At 35.0% G+C, this 21641-nt stretch overlaps 1 protein-coding gene across 1 annotated transcript in view; it reads right to left on the reverse strand.

The window, feature by feature from the left end:
- LOC144628965 (gamma-tubulin complex component 6-like) overlaps positions 1–18740 on the reverse strand; it is a 57177-nt gene extending 38437 nt beyond the window's left edge. The window contains 10 exon segments of the mRNA XM_078487098.1: positions 8879–9107; positions 9851–10055; positions 10783–10931; positions 11628–11661; positions 13565–13686; positions 14313–14369; positions 14772–14850; positions 16028–16128; positions 16750–16913; positions 18390–18740. Of these exon segments, the coding sequence (XP_078343224.1) occupies positions 8879–9107; positions 9851–10055; positions 10783–10931; positions 11628–11661; positions 13565–13686; positions 14313–14369; positions 14772–14850; positions 16028–16128; positions 16750–16913; positions 18390–18726 (1477 nt within the window). The 5' untranslated portion in view covers positions 18727–18740.
- Between the last annotated feature and the right edge of the window lie 2901 nt (positions 18741–21641).

Consider the following 21641-nt stretch of genomic DNA (forward strand, 5'->3'; position numbering starts at 1 on the left):
GCACGATGTCAAAATCTTGAACTTCAATATTTGGCAGGATGTCAAAATCTTGAACTACAATATTTGGGAGGATGTCAAAATCTTGAACTTCAATATTTGACACGATGTAAAAATCTTGAACTTCAATATTTGGCACGATGTCAAAATCTAACTTAAAGGGAGAAAAGAACTCAATATTTGGATGATGTAAAAATCTTGAACTTCAATATTTTGGATGATGTAAAAATCTTGAATTTCAATATTTGGCACGATGTAAAAATCTTGAATTTCAATATTTGGCACAATGTCAAAATCTTGAACTTCAATATTTGGCATGATGTCAAAATCTTGAACTTCAATATTTGGCACGATGTAAAAATCTTGAACTTCAATATTTGGCACGATGTCAAAATCTTGAACTTCAATATTTGGCACGATGTCAAAATCTTGAACTTCAATATTTGGCACGATGTCAAAATCTTGAACTTCAATATTTGGCACGATGTAAAAATCTTGAACTTCAATATTTGGCACAATGTAAAATCCTAACTTCACAGATAAACCAACTTCATTATAAAAATCTTGAACTTCATATTTTGCATGATGTAAAAATCTTGAACTTCAATATTTGGCACGATGTAAAAATCTTGAATTTCAATATTTGGCACAATGTCAAAATCTTGAACTTCAATATTTGGGATGATGTCAAAATCTTGAACTTCAATATTTGGCACAATGTCAAAATCTTGAACTTCAATATTTGGCACGATGTAAAAATCTTGAACTTCAATATTTGGCACGATGTCAAAATCTTGAACTTCAATATTTGGCACGATGTCAAAATCTTGAACTTCAATATTTGGGATGATGTCAAAATCTTGAACTTCAATATTTGACACGATGTAAAAATCTTGAACTTCAATATTTGGCACGATTCAAAATCTGATTCTAACTGAACTTCAATATTGGGAGATGTAAAAATCTTGAACTTCAATATTTGGAGATGTAAAATCTTGAATTTCAATATTTGGCACGATGTAAAAATCTTGAATTTCAATATTTGGCACAATGTCAAAATCTTGAACTTCAATATTTGGCATGATGTCAAAATCTTGAACTTCAATATTTGGCACGATGTAAAAATCTTGAACTTCAATATTTGGCACGATGTCAAAATCTTGAACTTCAATATTTGGCACGATGTCAAAATCTTGAACTTCAATATTTGGCATGATGTCAAAATCTTGAATTTCAATATTTGGCACGATGTAAAAATCTTGAACTTCAATATTTGGCACGATGTCAAAATCCTGAACTTCAATAAAAAACCTGAACTTCATATTGGCACGATGTCAAAATCTTGAACTTCAATATTTTGGATGATGTAAAAATCTTGAACTTCAATATTTGGCACGATGTAAAAATCTTGAATTTCAATATTTGGCACAATGTCAAAATCTTGAACTTCAATATTTGGGATGATGTCAAAATCTTGAACTTCAATATTTGGCACAATGTCAAAATCTTGAACTTCAATATTTGGCACGATGTAAAAATCTTGAACTTCAATATTTGACACGATGTCAAAATCTTGAACTTCAATATTTGGCACGATGTAAAAATCTTGAACTTCAATATTTGGCAGAAAAACCTGAACTTCAATATTTGGCATGATGTAAAAATCTTGAACTTCAATATTTTGGATGATGTAAAAATCTTGAACTTCAATATTTGGCACGATGTAAAAATCTTGAACTTCAATATTTGGCACGATGTCAAAATCTTGAACTTCAATATTTGGGATGATGTCAAAATCTTGAACTTCAATATTTGGCAGAATGTCAAAATCTTGAATTTCAATATTTGGCACGATGTAAAAATCTTGAACTTCAATATTTGGCACGATGTCAAAATCTTGAACTTCAATATTTGGCAGGATGTCAAAATCTTGAACTACAATATTTGGGACGATGTCAAAATCTTGAACTTCAATATTTGGCACGATGTAAAAATCTTGAACTTCAATATTTGGCACGATGTCAAAATCTTGAACTTCAATATTTGGCACGATGTAAAAATCTTGAACTTCAATATTTGGGAGAATCAAACCTGAACTCAATTTGGAGATGTAAAAATCTTGAACTTCAATATTTTGGATGATGTAAAAATCTTGAATTTCAATATTTGGCACGATGTAAAAATCTTGAACTTCATATTTGAGAAAAAACTTGAGAAGATGTAAAATCTTGAACTTCAATATTGGGATGATGTAAAAATCTTGAACTTCAATATTTGGCACGATGTAAAAATCTTGAACTTCAATATTTGGGCACGATGTCAAAATCTTGAACTTCAATATTTGGGATGATGTCAAAATCTTGAACTTCAATATTTGGCACGATGTAAAAATCTTGAACTTCAATATTTGGCACGATGTCAAAATCTTGAACTTCAATATTTGGGCACGATGTCAAAATCTTGAACTTCAATATTTGGCATGATGTCAAAATCTTGAACTTCAATATTTGGCACGATGTAAAAATCTTGAACTTCAATATTTGGCAGGATGTCAAAATCTTGAACTTCAATATTCGGGAGATATCAAATACTTGAACTTCAATATTTGGGATGATGTAAAAATCTTGAACTTCAATATTTTGGATGATGTAAAAATCTTGAATTTCAATATTTGGCACGATGTAAAAATCTTGAACTTCAATATTTGGGAGGATATCAAATACTTGAACTTCAATATTTGGGACGATGTAAAAATCTTGAACTTCAATATTTTGGATGATGTAAAAATCTTGAACTTCAATATTTGGCACGATGTAAAAATCTTGAATTTCAATATTTGGCACAATGTCAAAATCTTGAACTTCAATATTTGGGATGATGTCAAAATCTTGAACTTCAATATTTGGCACGATGTCAAAATCTTGAACTTCAATATTTGGCACGATGTAAAAATCTTGAACTTCAATATTTGGGCACGATGTCAAAATCTTGAATTTCAATATTTGGCACGATGTAAAAATCTTGAACTTCAATATTTGGGACGATATCAAATCTTGAACTTCAATATTTGGGATGATGTAAAAATCTTGAACTTCAATATTTGGATGATGTAAAAATCTTGAACTTCAATATTTGGCACGATGTAAAAATCTTGAACTTCAATATTTGGGAGGATGATAAAATCTTGAATTTCAATATTTGGCATGATGTTAAAATCTTGAACTTTAATATTCGGGAGGATGTAAAAATCTTGAACTTCAATATTTGGCACGATGTCAAAATCTTGAACTTCAATATTTGGCACGATGTAAAAATCTTGAATTTCAATATTTGGGCAGGATGTCAAAATCTTGAACTTCAATATTTGGCAGGATGTCAAAATCTTGAACTTCAATATTTGGCATGATGTAAAAATCTTGAACTTCAATATTTGGCACGATGTCAAAATCTTGAACTTCAATATTTGGGCAGGATGTCAAAATCTTGAACTTCAATATTTGGGATGATGTCAAAATCTTGAACTTCAATATTTGGCACGATGTAAAAATCTTGAACTTCAATATTTGGCATGATATCAAATCCTGAACTTCAATATTTGGCATGATGTAAAAATCTTGAACTTCAATATTTTGGATGATGTAAAAATCTTGAACTTCAATATTTGGCACGATGTAAAAATCTTGAACCTCAATATTTGGGAATGCAAAATCTTGAACTTCAATATTTGGCATGATGTTAAAATCTTGAACTTCAATATTGGGAGGATGTAAAAATCTTGAACTTCAATATTTGGCACGATGTCAAAATCTTGAATTTCAATATTTGGCACGATGTAAAAATCTTGAATTTCAATATTTGGCACGATGTCAAAATCTTGAACTTCAATATTTGGCACGATGTCAAAATCTTGAACTTCAATATTTGGCACGATGTAAAAATCTTGAACTTCAATATTTGACACGATGTCAAAATCTTGAATTTCAATATTTGGCACGATGTCAAAATCTTGAACTTCAATATTTGACATGATGTCAAAATCTTGAATTTCAATATTTGGCACGATGTAAAAATCTTGAACTTCAATATTTAAATCAAATGAACTAATATTTGGATGTAAAAACTGAACTTCAATATTTTGGATGATGTCAAAATCTTGAACTTCAATATTTGGCACGATGTAAAAATCTTGAACCTCAATATTTGGGAGATATAAAATCTTGAACTTTAATATTTGGCATGATGTTAAAATCTTGAACTTTAATATTCGGCATGATGTAAAAATCTTGAACTTCAATATTTGGCACGATGTCAAAATCTTGAACTTCAATATTTGGCACGATGTAAAAATCTTGAATTTCAATATTTGGCAGGATGTCAAAATCTTGAACTTCAATATTTGGCACGATGTCAAAATCTTGAACTTCAATATTTGGCACGATGTAAAAATCTTGAACTTCAATATTTGGCACGATGTCAAAATCTTGAACTTCAATATTTGGGCACAATGTCAAAATCTTGAACCTCAATATTTGGGATGATGTCAAAATCTTGAACTTCAATATTTGGCACGATGTAAAAATCTTGAACTTCAATATTTGGCACAATGTCAAATTGAGAGTAAAAATCTTGAACTTCAATATTTGGCACGATGTCAAAATCTTGAACTTCAATATTTGGCACGATGTCAAAATCTTGAACCTCAATATTTGGGACGATGTCAAAATCTTGAACTTCAATATTTGGCACGATGTAAAAATCTTGAACTTCAATATTTGGCACGATGTAAAATCTTGAACTTCAATATTTGGCACGATGTCAAAATCTTGAACCTCAATATTTGGGATGATGTCAAAATCTTGAACTTCAATATTTGGCACGATGTAAAAATCTTGAACTTCAATATTTGGCACGATGTCAAAATCTTGCTTTTATCCTGAATTATATTTGGAGATGTAAAAATCTTGAACTTCAATATTTTGGATGATGTAAAAATCTTGAACTTCAATATTTGGCACGATGTAAAAATCTTGAACTTCAATATTTGGGAGATATCACTGAACTTCAATATTTGGCATGATGTAAAAATCTTGAACTTCAATATTTTGGATGATGTAAAAATCTTGAATTTCAATATTTGGCACGATGTAAAAATCTTGAACTTCAATATTTGGCACAATGTCAAAATCTTGAACTTCAATATTTGGGATGATGTCAAAATCTTGAACTTCAATATTTGGCACGATGTCAAAATCTTGAATTTCAATATTTGGCACGATGTAAAAATCTTGAACTTCAATATTTGGGCACGATGTCAAAATCTTGAACTTCAATATTTGGCACGATGTAAAAATCTTGAACTTCAATATTTGGGAGAATCAAACTTGAACTTCAATATTTGGAGATGTAAAAATCTTGAACTTCAATATTTGGATGTAAAAATCTTGAATTTCATATTTGGCACGATTAAAAATCTGAACCTCAATATTTGGAGATAAAAACTGAACTAATATTTGGCTGATGTTAAAATCTTGAACTTTAATTTTGGCATGATGTAAAAATCTTGAACTTCAATATTTGGCACGATGTCAAAATCTTGAACTTCAATATTTGGCAGGATGTAAAAATCTTGAATTTCAATATTTGGCACGATGTCAAAATCTTGAACTTCAATATTTGGGATGATGTCAAAATCTTGAATTTCAATATTTGGCACGATGTAAAAATCTTGAACTTCAATATTTGGCACGATGTCAAAATCTTGAATTTCAATATTTGGCAGGATGTCAAAATCTTGAACCTCAATATTTGGGATAATGTCAAAATCTTGAACTTCAATATTTGGCACGATGAAAAAATCTTGAACTTCAATATTTGGCACAATGTCAAAATCTAATTAAAAACAACTGAACTTCATATTGAAGATGTAAAATCTTGAACTTCAATATTTTCATGATGTAAAAATCTTGAACTTCAATATTTGGCACGATGTAAAAATCTTGAACTTCAATATTTGGCATGATGTAAAAATCTTGAACTTCAATATTTGGCACGATGTAAAAATCTTGAACTTCAATATTTGGGATGATGTAAAACCTGAACTTCAATATTTGGCACGATGTCAAAATCTTGAACTTCAATATTTGGCACGATGTCAAAATCTTGAACTTCAATATTTGGGATGATGTCAAAATCTTGAACTTCAATATTTGGCACGATGTCAAAATCTTGAACTTCAATATTTGGCATGATGTCAAAATCTTGAATTTCAATATTTGGCAGAATGTCAAAATCTTGAACTTCAATATTTGGCACGATGTAAAAATCTTGAACTTCAATATTTGGCACGATGTCAAAATCTTGAACTTCAATATTTGGCACGATGTCAAAATCTTGAACTTCAATATTTGGGATGATATCAAACTTGAACTTCAATATTTGGCATGATGTCAAAATCTTGAACTTCAATATTTTGGATGATGTAAAAATCTTGAACTTCAATATTTGGCACGATGTAAAAATCTTGAACTTCAATATTTGGCACGATGTCAAAATCTTGAACTTCAATATTTGGCAGGATGTCAAAATCTTGAATTTCAATATTTGGCACAATGTCAAAATCTTGAACTTCAATATTTGGCACGATGTAAACATCTTGAACTTCAATATTTGGCACGATGTCAAAATCTTGAACTTCAATATTTGGCACGATGTCAAAATCTTGAACTTCAATATTTGGGAGGATGTCAAAATCTTGAACTTCAATATTTGGCACGATGTAAAAATCTTGAACTTCAATATTTGGCACGATGTCAAAATCTAACTTCAATATTGAGAATAACCTGAACTTCAATATTTGGCACGATGTAAAAATCTTGAACTTCAATATTTTGGATGATGTAAAAATCTTGAACTTCAATATTTGGCACGATGTAAAAATCTTGAATTTCAATATTTGGCACGATGTCAAAATCTTGAACTTCAATATTTGGCACGATGTCAAAATCTTGAACTTCAATATTTGGCACGATGTAAAAATCTTGAACTTCAATATTTGGCACGATGTCAAAATCTTGAATTTCAATATTTGGCACGATGTCAAAATCTTGAACTTCAATATTTGGGATGATGTCAAAATCTTGAATTTCAATATTTGGCACGATGTAAAAATCTTGAACTTCAATATTTGGCACGATGTCAAAATCTTGAACTTCAATATTCGGGAGGAATAAACCTGAACTTCAATATTTGGGACGATGTAAAAATCTTGAACTTCAATATTTTGGATGATGTAAAAATCTTGAACTTCAATATTTAGCACGATGTAAAAATCTTGAACCTCAATATTTGGGACGATGATAAAATCTTGAATTTCAATATTTGGCATGATGTTAAAATCTTGAACTTCAATATTTGGGAGGATGTAAAAATCTTGAACTTCAATATTTGGCACGATGTCAAAATCTTGAACTTCAATATTTGGCAGGATGTAAAAATCTTGAACTTCAATATTTGGCAGGATGTCAAAATCTTGAATTTCAATATTTGGCACGATGTAAAAATCTTGAACTTCAATATTTGGCACGATGTCAAAATCTTGAATTTCAATATTTGACGAGTCAAAATCTGGAACTTCAATATTTGGCACGATGTCAAAATCCTGAACTTCAATATTTTGCATGATGTCAAAATCTTGAATTTCAATATTTGGCACGATGTCAAAATCCTGAACTTCAATATTTGGCATGATGTCAAAATCTTGAACTTCAATATTTTGCAGGATGTAAAAATCTTGAATTTCAATATTTTGGAGGATGTAAAAATCTTGAATTTTAATATTTGGCACGATGTAAAAATCTTGAACCTCAATATTTGAGAAAAAACTAATATTTGGCATGATGTAAAAATCTTGAACTTCACTATTCGGAGATACAAATCCTAAACTTCAATATTTGGCACGATGTAAAAATCTTGAACTTCAATATTTGGCAGGATGTAAAAATCTTGAATTTCAATATTTGGCACGATGTAAAAATCTTGAACTTTAATATTTGGGATGATGTCAAATTTGAACTTCAATATTTGGCACGATGTAAAAATCAACATCAATATTTGACACGATGTAAAAGTCTTGAACTTTAATATTTGGGATGATGTTAAAATCGTGAACTTCAATATTTGGAGGATGTAAAAATCTTGAATGTCAATATTTGACACGACGTAAAAATCTTGAACTTCAATATTTTGGATGATGTACATAATAATCTTGAATTTCAATATTTGGCATGATGTCAAAATCTTGAACTTCAATATATTACACGATGTCCAAATCTTGAACTTCAATATTTTGCATGATGTAAAAATCTTGAATTTCAATATTTGGCATGATGTAAAAATCTTGAACTTCAATATTTGGCAGGATGGTTAAATCTTGAACTTCAATATTTAGCATGATGTCAAAATCTTTAACTTCAATATTTTGCAGGATGTCCAAATCTTGAATTTCAATATTTGGCACAGAGGCAAAATCAGTGAAATTTAACATTTGGTACAGAGACCAAATCTTGAATTTCAGTAGTCCAAACCTCAAACTTCTGGACTATTTGGCAGGCGAGTCCAAATCTTGAAAACTCAATTTTTGGAATTGTTGAATCTCAATATTTGGCTGGGTAGTCAAATTCAAAAATTGGGTCTCCTTCATTTAGTTTTACCACACAAAAATGACTACAATTGTTTTTTAGTCATTGTTACACAAAAGGAAAGGCCACATTTGGCAGAGTGGCCAAATCTTGATATAATCAGGATTCAGGAGGTCAAATCTTAAAAATTCAATGTTTGGCAGCAAAACTATTGAAAATAGAAATGAAAAAAAAAGAAAACAAACCTTCTACAGACAAAACAGTAGCTCTGTAACACTGTAAATAGTTCTGTAGTGCTCCCAGGAAGGCTTGTAACACCAGACCAGCAGAATGACCTCGCTGATGAGTTGAAAACTTGTTGAGCTGAATGTAATATGTTCCTATGATTGCTAGCCGTTCTAAGATGTTATGAAGCATTTCAGGTGAAGTACCAGACAAGCGAACCTGCTCATTGACAGTGAAAGACTGGGAAGCCTGTAAATAAAAAAACGAAGAAAAGCGTACAGAATGGGTACAGAATGTTTTCACTTTCTGTAACAGTACATGTAAGTTTCAATAGCGTAGCAGAGTTCCATGACCATGGAAAAAGTAAATCATGCATGCATAGAAATAGGAAAACCATGCATCTGATTTTTCATCCCCATAGGATCGTGGGTGTGTGTGCCCTTATGACCTAGGTATGATGTACATTCCACAAACATGGTGCCCATACTCCAGAAATAGGTTAATGTCCACTTACAACTTTGATATTGGACATCCATATTATGATCAACTGACAGATGTCAAAAAAGCTATCTGCTGACCAGTATCACATGCCCATGTCACAGGCTCAGCTACAAAACTCATTGAGGTCCTGTGTTTTTTGTTTTAAGTTGACCACTGACCAGGTAATGATTTTGCCATTGAATCGTGGGCTTAAGTCCTACTTTTTTTCTGTTTATGGTATGTCAATTTAGATTTACATGAAGGGAAAAAAGAATAGCTGGGGAGCTCCACTTTTAGGCTTGGCTTAATCTATTAAATAGAAGTGGGTGATTCTTTTGACTGCGGACCACCATTTTTCTAAGGCTTTGTAAGTTGCGCTATATAACAAGACACTTAATGACTGTTCCTCTGGAAATTAGTTAAGTTTTTTTTCTTTGAGGGAAATATTGAGATTCTCGAAAACAATATTAACTTTTTCCACCAGCAACAGTCATTAAGTGTATATTATTTACCTTATCAAGATGAAATGTTGCAGAAGGCACACCAATAAGCACATTAACGGAATCTTTGATCAAAGCACGTAAGGGAACCATATTGTGGCTCAAAGTAGGAGTTTTCACAATGTACGAGACTTGACGGATCACAGTGTCATACAGCACATCAAACACCTTAGGGCCTGCTTCTGAGAGATAGGGTCTCTCATCTAACAGATCTCGCCTTAAATGATAAGGGAATTATAAATTAATAAGGTCAGTTTTACTCACAAGCAGTTGTAGAGAGGGGCATTGACCTAGTGGTTAGTGCACTGGATCATTAGTCACTTAAGTCACTTAACTCAACTAAACGGGGGTGTCCGTCGGTCCGTCAGTCGGTCCGTCGGTGGACAGTCAGTCTACTAAAGTATCTTTCAAGGGTACTGGCAAATGCTGGAGAGTAACCCGGCGATGGACTAGCATCCCATTCACGGGAGAGTAGGAATGCTCTTAGTTGCCTCATGCTACAGAAACTGGGGATACTGTATGTAATGCTTGCCTGATGGGTCACTTAGCTCAAACAAGACTTTTTAGCTGTAAAGAAAGCCTATACTTGTCACTCAGGCCAAAGAGTCCCCTATCGCCAAATTTTATCCTGGCCTAGCATAATACGATGGAAATAGGACTATCGGTACACAGTATTTCACATGGGATGGTTACCCGTTAGCCTAATGAAAGGTTACCCTCGATTATTTTTTCTAGAAAGGTTCAATATATACCACAGCGTGAAAAGAGGTACTGTGAGAGTAAAGTGGTCCTCCAAAAAACACAACATAATGACCCTGGCTATGAGATGAACCCTAACAGCTTGGTCCTTGAGATAGCATCCAACAAGCTAATCATTAAATCACAGCATCTTGCACATGAAATAATATGTCAGACGTTGCATAATTATTATCTTTACAATTTACCTTCCTTCCATTTCCCACGTATAAAACTTTTGTGATGGCAGTGCCAATGCAGCAGACCAGATGTCAGTGTTATCTGGTGTGGCTTGCTCTGATGTTGTGGATGAGCTGGAGCTTGTCTCTAGAGATTCAAAGCCTTCATCATCTGCACTCTAAAAACATCCAAAGACAAGCATTGTTTGTTACAGAAGATGTTACAACATAAGGTGTACCACAGAGTGTTTTGGACCATACAAGCCTTTGGTTAAATTCACACTTTGGTGGGGCTGTGAGTAACACAGCTAGCATAAATTTTTTTTACGCAAGGTAAAGTCTGTGTCTGAGCCAAGTAGCCCATACAGCCAGAGCTTATCCCCGGGCCAGTTTCCGTAGCATTAAGCAACTAGGAGTATTGCTACCTCTCCCCCCCCCCCCTGGATGGGATGCTAGTCCATTGTAGGGTTACCCCCAAGCAGATAAATTCAAGGGTACTCATTTATACACCTGGGTGGAGAGAGGCACTGTGAGAGTAAAGTGTCTTGCCCAAGAACACAACGCAGCGCCCCGGCCAGGGCTCGCACCCGGGCCGTTTGACTCAGAGTTGAGCGCGCTAACCATTAGGCCACCAAGTCTCTGTTATGTGGCTTAATGAAATTTCGGCTATGTGAGACTTAAGCCAATACTGTTTAGCAGTGTTTTGCGGCAGTCATGCATATTGGGGTCCCTTGGTGGGGGCATCACATACTTGCTGTTCCAATAATATATTATTAAGTGGTATAGATTAATGGCATGATTTTGAGATTTTCCAAAAAAACCTAACACCAAAAGATACTAACAATAGAGCAGCTATTTGGAAAAGATACACTTACCTCTTGTTGTTCAGTAGCCAAAGAATGCAGTGTCCTGTGTAGTTACGGAAACAATGACAGCGGTGTTAAAAAAAAATTATAATAAAATATAATTGCTTGATGACCAAGATAAATTAGACGGATTCCGCTCAAATTTCGGGCAATAAGTGAAAAAATTAATTACCAAAAATTTACTCAAAGCACAGTACTTAACGTCTGTATACTGTTTGAAACATCTCACTGTAGGTCACTTCTCTTACTGACCCCACTATTAAATTCTAAAGCATTATCGAGAAAGTTAATGTGAAACCTCGTAATAAACCCTTAAAACGGGTGTTGCTTTGTTTTGAACTGACGTGAAGCATCAAATACGGAGAACTTCATAATATTCGTTTTTTCACGCAGGGTCAGCTTGAGAGCCAAAATTTCAATAGGTTCTTCATTTTTTTTTTTTTTTTTTTTTTTTTTTTTTTTTTTTGTGAGGATGTGTACTTTATTCGTCCATTATATTTCTAATTTACAGAAATGTCATATATCTGCTAAAAAATATTAATATATAATGACTGGAGATCTTAGCAAGCTCTACTGAGCTTTTCTAAAGAAGATCCCCATATGTTAAAAACTAACAATAATATAGCAGATGGATATAATTTCTATAAATGTAGTATCTAACACGGGTTTTGCTATTTTTAAAAATTAACTATAATCTAGCTTAAGGAATACATATGATTTTGCACATAGACTTTTGCTGATTTTTTAAATAGGCTATATGTTTTTAATACTTTAAGTTCCTTAGGTAATTTATTCCAAATTTGGGCCCCCCTAAATTTAAGAGAAAACTTCCCATAATTTGTCCTTTTATAATCAATATATATATTTGAGGCTGTTCTAGTGTTATGGCTATGGATCATTTCATTTAATTTAAAATAATTAGTAAAATAACTTGGTAGATTATCACTAAAGTATGAGTACATAAAGAGTGCCATCAGGTATGTATTTAACTCATATATATTAAGAATCTTTAATGATAGGAATAGTGGTCTAGATTTTTCCTTGTATTTTGCAAACTTCATAATTCTAACTATCTTTTTTTGCAGCATAAATAATGATTTAAGCCTGGATGGATAAGTACTTGTCCAGACAATATTACAGTATGTCAAATAAGGGTATACCATGGTGTCATAAATTGTCTGTAGAGTTTTTTGAGATAAGTAATGCCTTGCCTTGGCCATAATACCTGTCATTTTTGATATTTTAGTAGCAACTTGGTCAATGTGATATTTCCATGTGAACTCATCATCTATGTATAATCCCAAAAATTTAGTATACTTAACTTTCTCAATTTCTTGGTTGTTTATTTTGATTGAAACATTTTGATTTGATTTCTTCCCTCTGGATTTGAAAATTATAAAGTGTGTTTTCTTAATATTTAAAGAAAGTTTATTAGCAGAAAGCCAAGATGTAACCTTACTTAACTCTCGGTTCATTGTTTCTTTTAGGGTAACTAAATTTTTATGACTCAAAAACAGATTTGTGTCATCAGCAAAAAGAATAATTGATAAGATCTCAGAGCACCTTGAAATATCATTCATGTATATGAGGAAAAGAAGTGGTCCTAAGACAGATCCCTGAGGCACACCACACTTGATTGTTAAACTATCTGATTTTTCTGATTTATATTTAACCATCTGTTTTCTGTTTGTTAGATAGTTCTGAAACCATTCAACGGCAATTCCCCTTATTCCATAATGTTCCAGTTTTTTTAGTAATATTTCATGGTTTACTGTGTCAAATGCCTTTGCGAGGTCTAAAAATACTTCGATTGTGTATTCACTGTTATCTATTGCCTTCATAACTGTATTAAACCTGTGACCATGCTATGTGGTCTTTTTGGTAACTATATTTTTGCCTTATTGATCAAATGTTCAGTGGAAACCTCAAAAAATGTTTCTGCTAACCTGGAGCCACTTGGGAGGTCAGGTAAGTCCAGTTTGACTTGCATATCATCAGTGCGGCTGTGCACTAGAGCACTAAATAAAGAGGTGCGACCATTCTTCTCATACACATCTTCACTGTTATGCTGAAAAATCCATGTGCAACATTTTGAGCTAATTTTAGATAACACAATACCGGTAATTTATGTACATATATGTATTTACTAGCATACCAATATGCACAAAATGTATGTTTGAATTATTTTATTTTTTTCAAACAAACATTTTTATTAATACAAAAAAACTGGAAGCATACAAAAATAAAATACACTTTATAACACATGGTAATGATGATGTATAACATCTATGTAAGATTTAAATTTGCAATTTTTCATTAGTTTTGTACAACACGCAAATAAAGGTACCAACTGTCAGGTAAAAGAAATAAAATTGTAATTTTATTATTAAGTCAAGTTCACTGAAGTGGGGAAGTCCTCTTGTCTAGAATGATGAAAAAGTCTTCTTTCTAGCCTAGTGGCCTATCAGGATGATACTGTACCATGTTCTGTTGCATGAAGTGACCCTGGAGGAGTATTTCTATCACAAGATGAAATTTTACTTAGTCAGAGAGGTCTAATCAAAATGTTGCTCCATTTTCCTCAATTTTCAAAGCCAGAATGTCTAGTAGAAAAAGTGATGGTGCATATACACTGCAAGGCATGCCCTTTGATTGATACTTGGTAGACCAATACTTGTTGTGTGGGTTTATTACCTGTCGGGCAAAGAACTTTGCTTTCCCAGTAAATGTTCCTGGCAATGCCTCAAAGATCTAAATGCAATCAAAATATTTATTAAATATTAATTAAACACTAAAATTCACATAACTCATACAATGCAGGTCAAACCAAACATGGCCTTAAACAGCTCAGTAGCTTAACACAGGCTTTTAGCCAGGATTTAAAAAGTGGGAGTCCAAAATTTTTAGAAGGCCAGACTTTGTCCCCATAGGAGGGCCTGAGAAACATGCAATGTGTTTTTCTGCAGTTATGAGACAGTGCAAAGGTATCTAAACATTTCCAAATTTGCTAACAAAAACCTCTGTATACAGTTATTCATATTAATTTTCTCTGAAAAGTGGCCGTCCATAGGACGCCTGGACTCCCACCTGGCTTAAAGCCTGGCCCAACATACAAATATGTACCGGTAATAGACAATATTAATAGTATCACACCTGTGACTCAGTTTGACCTTTTTCTTGTGTCAAACCATTTCCTGGTATCAATAGTACTGGAGGACATTCAAATAGCTCCCTGTCATGAAATAATGGGCAAGTGAGCAATAATTCCAGCTTACATTGAATGAATAAACTCAATGCTGACCAGAATTTATTTTGTTATGTAAAATTACATCTAAAAGTCAGTGACCACAATAAAGTTTCCCAAACAACATCCATACATCTCTCCATATGGGAGAATGTAGGATGTGTGTCACAGGGTTGGAAATTAGCGCTCGCCCGCTCGCCCAGGCGAGTGTGAAAACTGTCGGGCGAGTACAAATCACAGAACACTCGCCCGGTTTGGCGAGTACGATTTTCATATCCAGAATATATTATTCAAAATAAGCGTAACTTTTTACCTTCCACTTGAAAATAATCTACACTGTTCACAAGCCGATAGCCTACCAACATTTTGAAATCTCCAACAATGACAACTAAGCTGGTTCGCGTTCGTAAACAGTCAAAAATGGCTTCTGCTTGGTGATTGTTACATGATGGACGTAGTTGTACAAAGTAATACCTCTGGTCATAAATACCGTTGACTCGTCCACCGAGCCTCGAACGCTGCAAGACGGCCATTTCCCGCTGCTTTTACTGTACAATTTCGACACTTAAATTGCAAACTACAGGAATTTGGGAATAGGTATCAATAAAAATGCGTTTGAAGTAAGTGTTTGTGTTTTTATTTTGGAGTTAGGATCTATTTTAGGATATTTTTTCATTTAAGAAATAGGTTGCACTCTGTGTCGCGATCGACCACCACGGTGAGACGCACGGTGAACATTTTATAATTCGTTGGGGGAGGGGGGCTTTTTTTTTACTAAAGGAGACTGGGCGAGTGAAAACTGACCTGGGCGAGTGCAATTCAAAGGTCACTCGCCCAGATGGCGAGTGCTCCGAAATTTTAGTTTCCAACCCTGGTGTCACATATGAACATAGGGAATGGCCTTGCTTGCCATGAGTCAGTGGATAGAGCTCATGCCTAGTGTTTAGTAAGTCATGGATTTGATTCCCTTTTGGGACTCAGTTAGTGTCAGCTAGCCTGGGGTTACTGGATTTTGCAGTCAGGAGGGTGGGTTAGCTGGACTAATCCTTGTAATTGTTTTGGAGGGAGGCTAGTAAAAATGACTTATGGGCTAGTATTTCCTAGCTAGGTACATTTGAGCAAGCTGGAAAGTCTGCTTCTCTGCAACCTGCGTAATGACACTAACCTTGAGTAATGGACATAATGTTCAAATTCCAATGCATGTTGTCTTAGGAGTTGACTGTCTGTGATAAGTAGTGGTCCATCAGGGAGAGATGTCTTCTGAATCTATAGCATAAAGTGTAACAAGCTCTTTAAAGGTAAGATAAATTATTTTATTTATTTTACATTTTTCTTTTTTGTCATAAAGGGCCTTCATTTCAATCTGTACTATTAGATGAAAAGGGATATTGTAACATATTCCTCCCCTTCTCCCTTCCCCTCATACTCCCCTCCCCCTTCAGATAGAGTCCTAGTCCATTACAGGTCCACCCCCCCCCCTCCAGCATAAATTCACCAGTGGTCAGTTAAAGGAAATGTAAGAGTAAAGTGTGGTGCCCCAAAACACAATGCAGTGACCTGCACTGTTTGATCTGAAGTCCAGCACCCTAAACCATTTGGCCAATGCATCTCTTACTAAAAACAGCTTTTGAGAGAGCGAGGGAGGGATTACACCTCGAGGGAGGTACAAGAGAGGGGGACATACATTGTACATGTATTTCGAATCTTTAATCAGTATAACAACAAGAGCTAAACTGGAAGAACATTGACCCTACACCTGTATATGAATTTATGCTTGGTCTATGAGATAGAGAAATGACCCAGAGGTGCTACCAACATTTTCCCAGTAATGTTCTGAGGAACTGGATTAATATGAGGTTTATGACAGAAAATATAAAGTACCGGTACCTGTTTAGGTCCATTAGCCCACAGATTGTTTTGATGACCAAGCACTGACGTTGATTCACATGTCACTGATCCAGCTAAGGCAACAAGTAACCTTAACACTGCTTCCTTCTCAAAGACATTTGTCCTTTCTGTGCTGTTGAATTTAATGGCACTGCTGGAAGGTTCTAATTGAAAAACACAAAGATATAACCAGTGCTATTACATAAAAGGCACGCAATGCATGCAGAAGCAATGAAGTTTCACAAGGGGTCTTCACAAATTTTCAGGAAATTTGTCAAAAAATTAACATAAGAAATTAATAATAATAGCTGACAACTTTTGTGTTGATTCTTTGCATTACCCATAAAAGTTGCTGTGAATGGCCAGCATGCATGAGCATCCCAGAGTTTTTAGTCCACAGGGAAAGGGGTATCGAATGGTCTTTGCGAGCATGTGAGCACAGCGCTTTTTCTTTGCGAGCACAAGCATTGACAAAAGTTAGCCTTTGGAGCAATGAGCACTTTTCAGAAACCTACCTACACTAAAAACAAGCAAGTGAGCACTTGTAAAAATATGTGAGAATGAGCAAACAAGCACCCACTAAGATTTTGTAATGTATCAGTCAATTCCACGACCTCCCATCCACCCTCCCCCTCCCCGGCATACCCCGGGCATTTGACTCGAGGTAAGCGCCATACATGTATAGCCGGGAATTTGACGCAAAACTTCGCCCACCCGGTCGGGCATTTGACCATCGATGAAACAAGGGTCAGCAGTCACATGCTAAAGCATTTCGACATCCGTTCATTCACTGCGACTGCAAATGTTCACGGTACTCGTGCTATTCCATGATTCCACCTCTGTTTTTGTTACAGTATCCTTTTTACCTTAATCGAAAAATATTTTACTGTGGATTTGTTGTCAGAAGACAATTCTTCACGTTTTTAATTTATATCTTTAAGGTATTTTCAAGAAACCCTTCGCAGATAACGTATTAGCAGAGCTAGAAAGAGCGATTTCAAGCTACACAGAGCAAAAGTAAACATCGATGTTTTCGTAGTATTGTTGTATTTTTTTTATTATGTCTTAAAATCCGAAAAGTGTGGCGAATTTGACGTTCTGTGAAGCCCTGACTGGTGGGGCATTTGACCGTCTAAACTGCCAACATAGCAGGGAATTTGACCAAAATTTTTCGAAAAAGTCAAATGCCCGGGTGTTTTCCCGGGGGGCATGGGCGGTTTTGGAATTGACTGATACATAAGCATTCCAAGCAGAATCCTAATTTTGCGAGTACTGAAGTGATGGACCATTTATGACCCCTAGTCCTGAGGAATCTGGTTCAACCAATAAGAATCAGATTGTGCAGTTCAGTTCACCTGCACATAAGGCAGAAAGATAATAAGCTCATATAAGCTTAAGGGATCATCAAATTCTCCTGGCTTAGTATTATGAGAAATTTGATCATCAAGTTATTATAAAAGTAAAGTGACAAATTTCTGCTAGTCTTGTTTATTATATACTTTCCAGTGTCACCCTCCGATCTTAATATGATTAAGCTTGTAGAGATGCTGGGTTTATAATATTGCTTGACTGTAGACTTTCTGATCAAAATTTTCATAAAAGGGACTCTATCTAAATATTTTGATTTATTTGTAACCAACCTTCTAATTTCTTCCATTGACAAACAAAGCGGTCCAATTTATCTGCATCGTCAAATCTCCGTGCTATCCTAAGCTTAAACGCTGCAATCGATAGCTTTTCCACAACACTAAAGCGTGAATCTTCTCCCCTGTGTTGTGTTCGAGTCAACTCTCCTACCCATGGCGTTCGGAGTTCTTCGAACAGAGTTTCGTACAAACACAGTTTTAAAGCTTTTCGCCGTTGATCGGTGTAGCGTGGACGTCTGTAGATATCCCATCTGCTGTTAGCTTCATTGTTGAAAGACAGTTCGCAGAGTTTGGAGAAAAGAAACGAGATTCCTTCTTTTTCTTCATCCATAGTCCGCCATTTTCCCCGCCGAAAGTTCAATATACACGCTAGGTAACCATTCCTTTTTCAAAAGTTTTCACGCGCGCGGAAAGCACGCACGAACACGCGCGCGGTTTTCTCGAGGCTCTCCCACGCGCAATCCAAGTGATTTATTGCGCTCTTGTATGAGGGCGGCATTTTTAACTGCGCTGCGCAGTTCTTGCTCTGCACGGGGTTTATTATTAACTGCGCTGCGCAGTTCTTGCTCTGCACGCGGTTTATTATTATTATTATTTTTTTTAGTTTTGTCGGTGACCAGACGCAGACCTCCACTCGGTCGAGGTTATGTCACGCAATGTTTAGAAGCTATAAATCAGTAACAAATGGAAACAAATGGTTATTCTTTGTCTTTACAAAGAATGTTTAGTGTGAAATATTCGAATTTGAAGCCTTTGACTCATTAAAAAATACTAAATTTCCACGCTTTCAAAGAGAAATGTAATTCAGCGGGCCAGAATCTGTGAATAGATACCATTACGTTGGTGGAAAAGAATGTGCTGACATGACAAGTTTCACTTTCGATCGGCTAGACCTCGAGTCACGTAATGTTTTAAAGCTATTATAAGCTACCTTTCAAATCTTTGCGAATCCTTTGGTCTTTACTAAACAAATTTATTGCGTAATCCATTTTTTGGCTGTGTCATTGAAGGATTTTAGAGATATGAAGAAAAATTCCCTTCACAAACATGCCCTGTACCGCTTACGTCATTCGGTATGCTAGGAAAATTACCCTCTGTGCTAAAAACAGCTTCAGCGTCCGCGCGTGGGAATTCGGCCAGAATTTGCATATATGAGAAATTATTAATCGCGGCTGGAACAAGTCAACCATGAAATGTCACACAAAGTTTGTCAGTCGCTGCACTTTTACAACCGCCTATTGTAATACGAAAACCAAAATAGGGGCAAAAATAATACTAACAGTATAGAAACTACAAAACATTGTCAGTGGGTCAGTTTTCAAAGAGAAATATAATTCAGTGGGCCAGAGTCTGTAAATAAATGCCATTACGTTGGTGTCAAAGAATGTGCTGACATGACAAGTTTCACTTTCCATCGGCTCGAGTCACGTAATTTTTCAAAGCTATCCAGCCTCCTTTGAAATCTTTGCGAATCCTTTGGTCTTTACTTAAAGACTGTGAAGTACTTTGAAGCGTTTGAATCAAAGAAAATACTAAATTTTGATGCTTTAGCGGGCAAGAATTTACATTTATTTACATTACGTCTGTGTCCTGGAATGTGCTACTTCTTGAAATTTCTACTTTCACAAGGCACCGATCGGCAAGAATCACGCAATGCTCTGAAAGCTTAACTGCTACAAATGGAAACTAACCTAGCATGTTAAGTGTAAAATGTTCGACTTTTTAGCTTTACGTGTTTTTGGAGCTGTGTCATCTACGGATTTCTGAAATCTGAAGGAAGACCACTGAGACAAACATGCCCTGACTTGCAAGGGTTACGTCATTGGTCAATTAATTCCCCAGAGAATTCCCATTCAGCAAAACACAGGTCTAGTGTTCTTCTCAAATTTGATTTAATTATTTGCCCCGGAAATTCGATACAACACTGGATGCTGATTTAAAAGATTTTTTGGTTTCACGGATCAGGATCGTGGGAATTAAATTTGGCCAGCATTGGCATATGAGAAAAATAATTAATTGCGGATGGAACTAGTCAACCATGAAATGTCACACAAGGTGTTTACCATTTTGTTTGTCAGTCGCGACATTTTTTGACGTGACGCGGGTAAAGAGGATGGGGGTGCATTTTTTATTCTCCCCACATGGCTCCCCTAGGGTGGTCATGTGACCAGCGCAGTTTTAAGCTCTAAGAGCTTCTTGTTATTTTTCGTTTTGTCGGTGACCTGTACCAAACCTCCACTCGGTCAGGCTCATGTCACGCGATGTTTAGAAGCTACAAATCAGTAACAAATGGAAACATTTTCTTATTTTTTGTCGTTACAAAGAATGTTTAGTGTGAAATATTCGATTTTGAAGCGTTTTATTCAAAGGAAATTCTAAATTTTCATGCGTCGAAAGAAAAATATATTTCAGCGGGCCAGAATCTGTGAATAAATACCATTACGTTGGTGTAAAAGAATGTGCTGACATGACAAGTTTCACTTTCGATCGGCGAGACCTCGAGTCACGTAATTTTTCAAAGCTATTATCAGCTACCTTTCAAATCTCTTGCGAATCCATTAATCTTTACTTACAAAATTCAGTGTGAAGTATTTTGAAGCGTTTGAATCGAAGAAAATACTACAATTTCATGCTTTAAATAAATACGCCTCAGCAGGCAAGAATTTACATTTATTTACATTACGTTTGTGTCCTGGAATGTGCTGGCGTTAACAAATTTTTACTTTCACAAGGCACTGATCGGCAAGAATCACGCAATGCTCTGAAAGGTTTAAATATGCTACAAACGGAAACTAAACAAATCCTCTGGTCTAAACTTAGCATGTTAATTGTGAAATATTCGACTTTTTAGCGTTATTTATTTTTGGAGCTGTGTCATCTATAGGATTTCTGAAATCTGATGGAAAACCACTGAGACAAACATGCCCTGACTTGCAAGGGTTACGTCATTGGTGAATTAATTCCCCGGGGAATTCCCATTCAGCAAAACACAGGTCTAGTGTTCTTCTTAAATTTGATTTAATTATTTGCTCCAATATTCCATTTTTGGAGCTGGTTATTCAATCTTTAAACGGTAATTCAAGACAACACTGGATGCTGATTTAAAAGATTTTTTTGTTTCACGGATCAGGATCGTGGGAATTAAATTTGGCCACCATTAGAATATAAGAAAAATGTTTAATTTCGGATGGAACTAGTCAACCATGAAATGTCACGCAAGGTGTTTTCTTACCATCTTGTTTGTCA

Source organism: Oculina patagonica, chromosome 10 (genome assembly GCF_052425735.1).
Source record: "Oculina patagonica isolate OP01 chromosome 10, crgOcupat, whole genome shotgun sequence".
NCBI lineage: Eukaryota > Metazoa > Cnidaria > Anthozoa > Scleractinia > Oculinidae > Oculina > Oculina patagonica.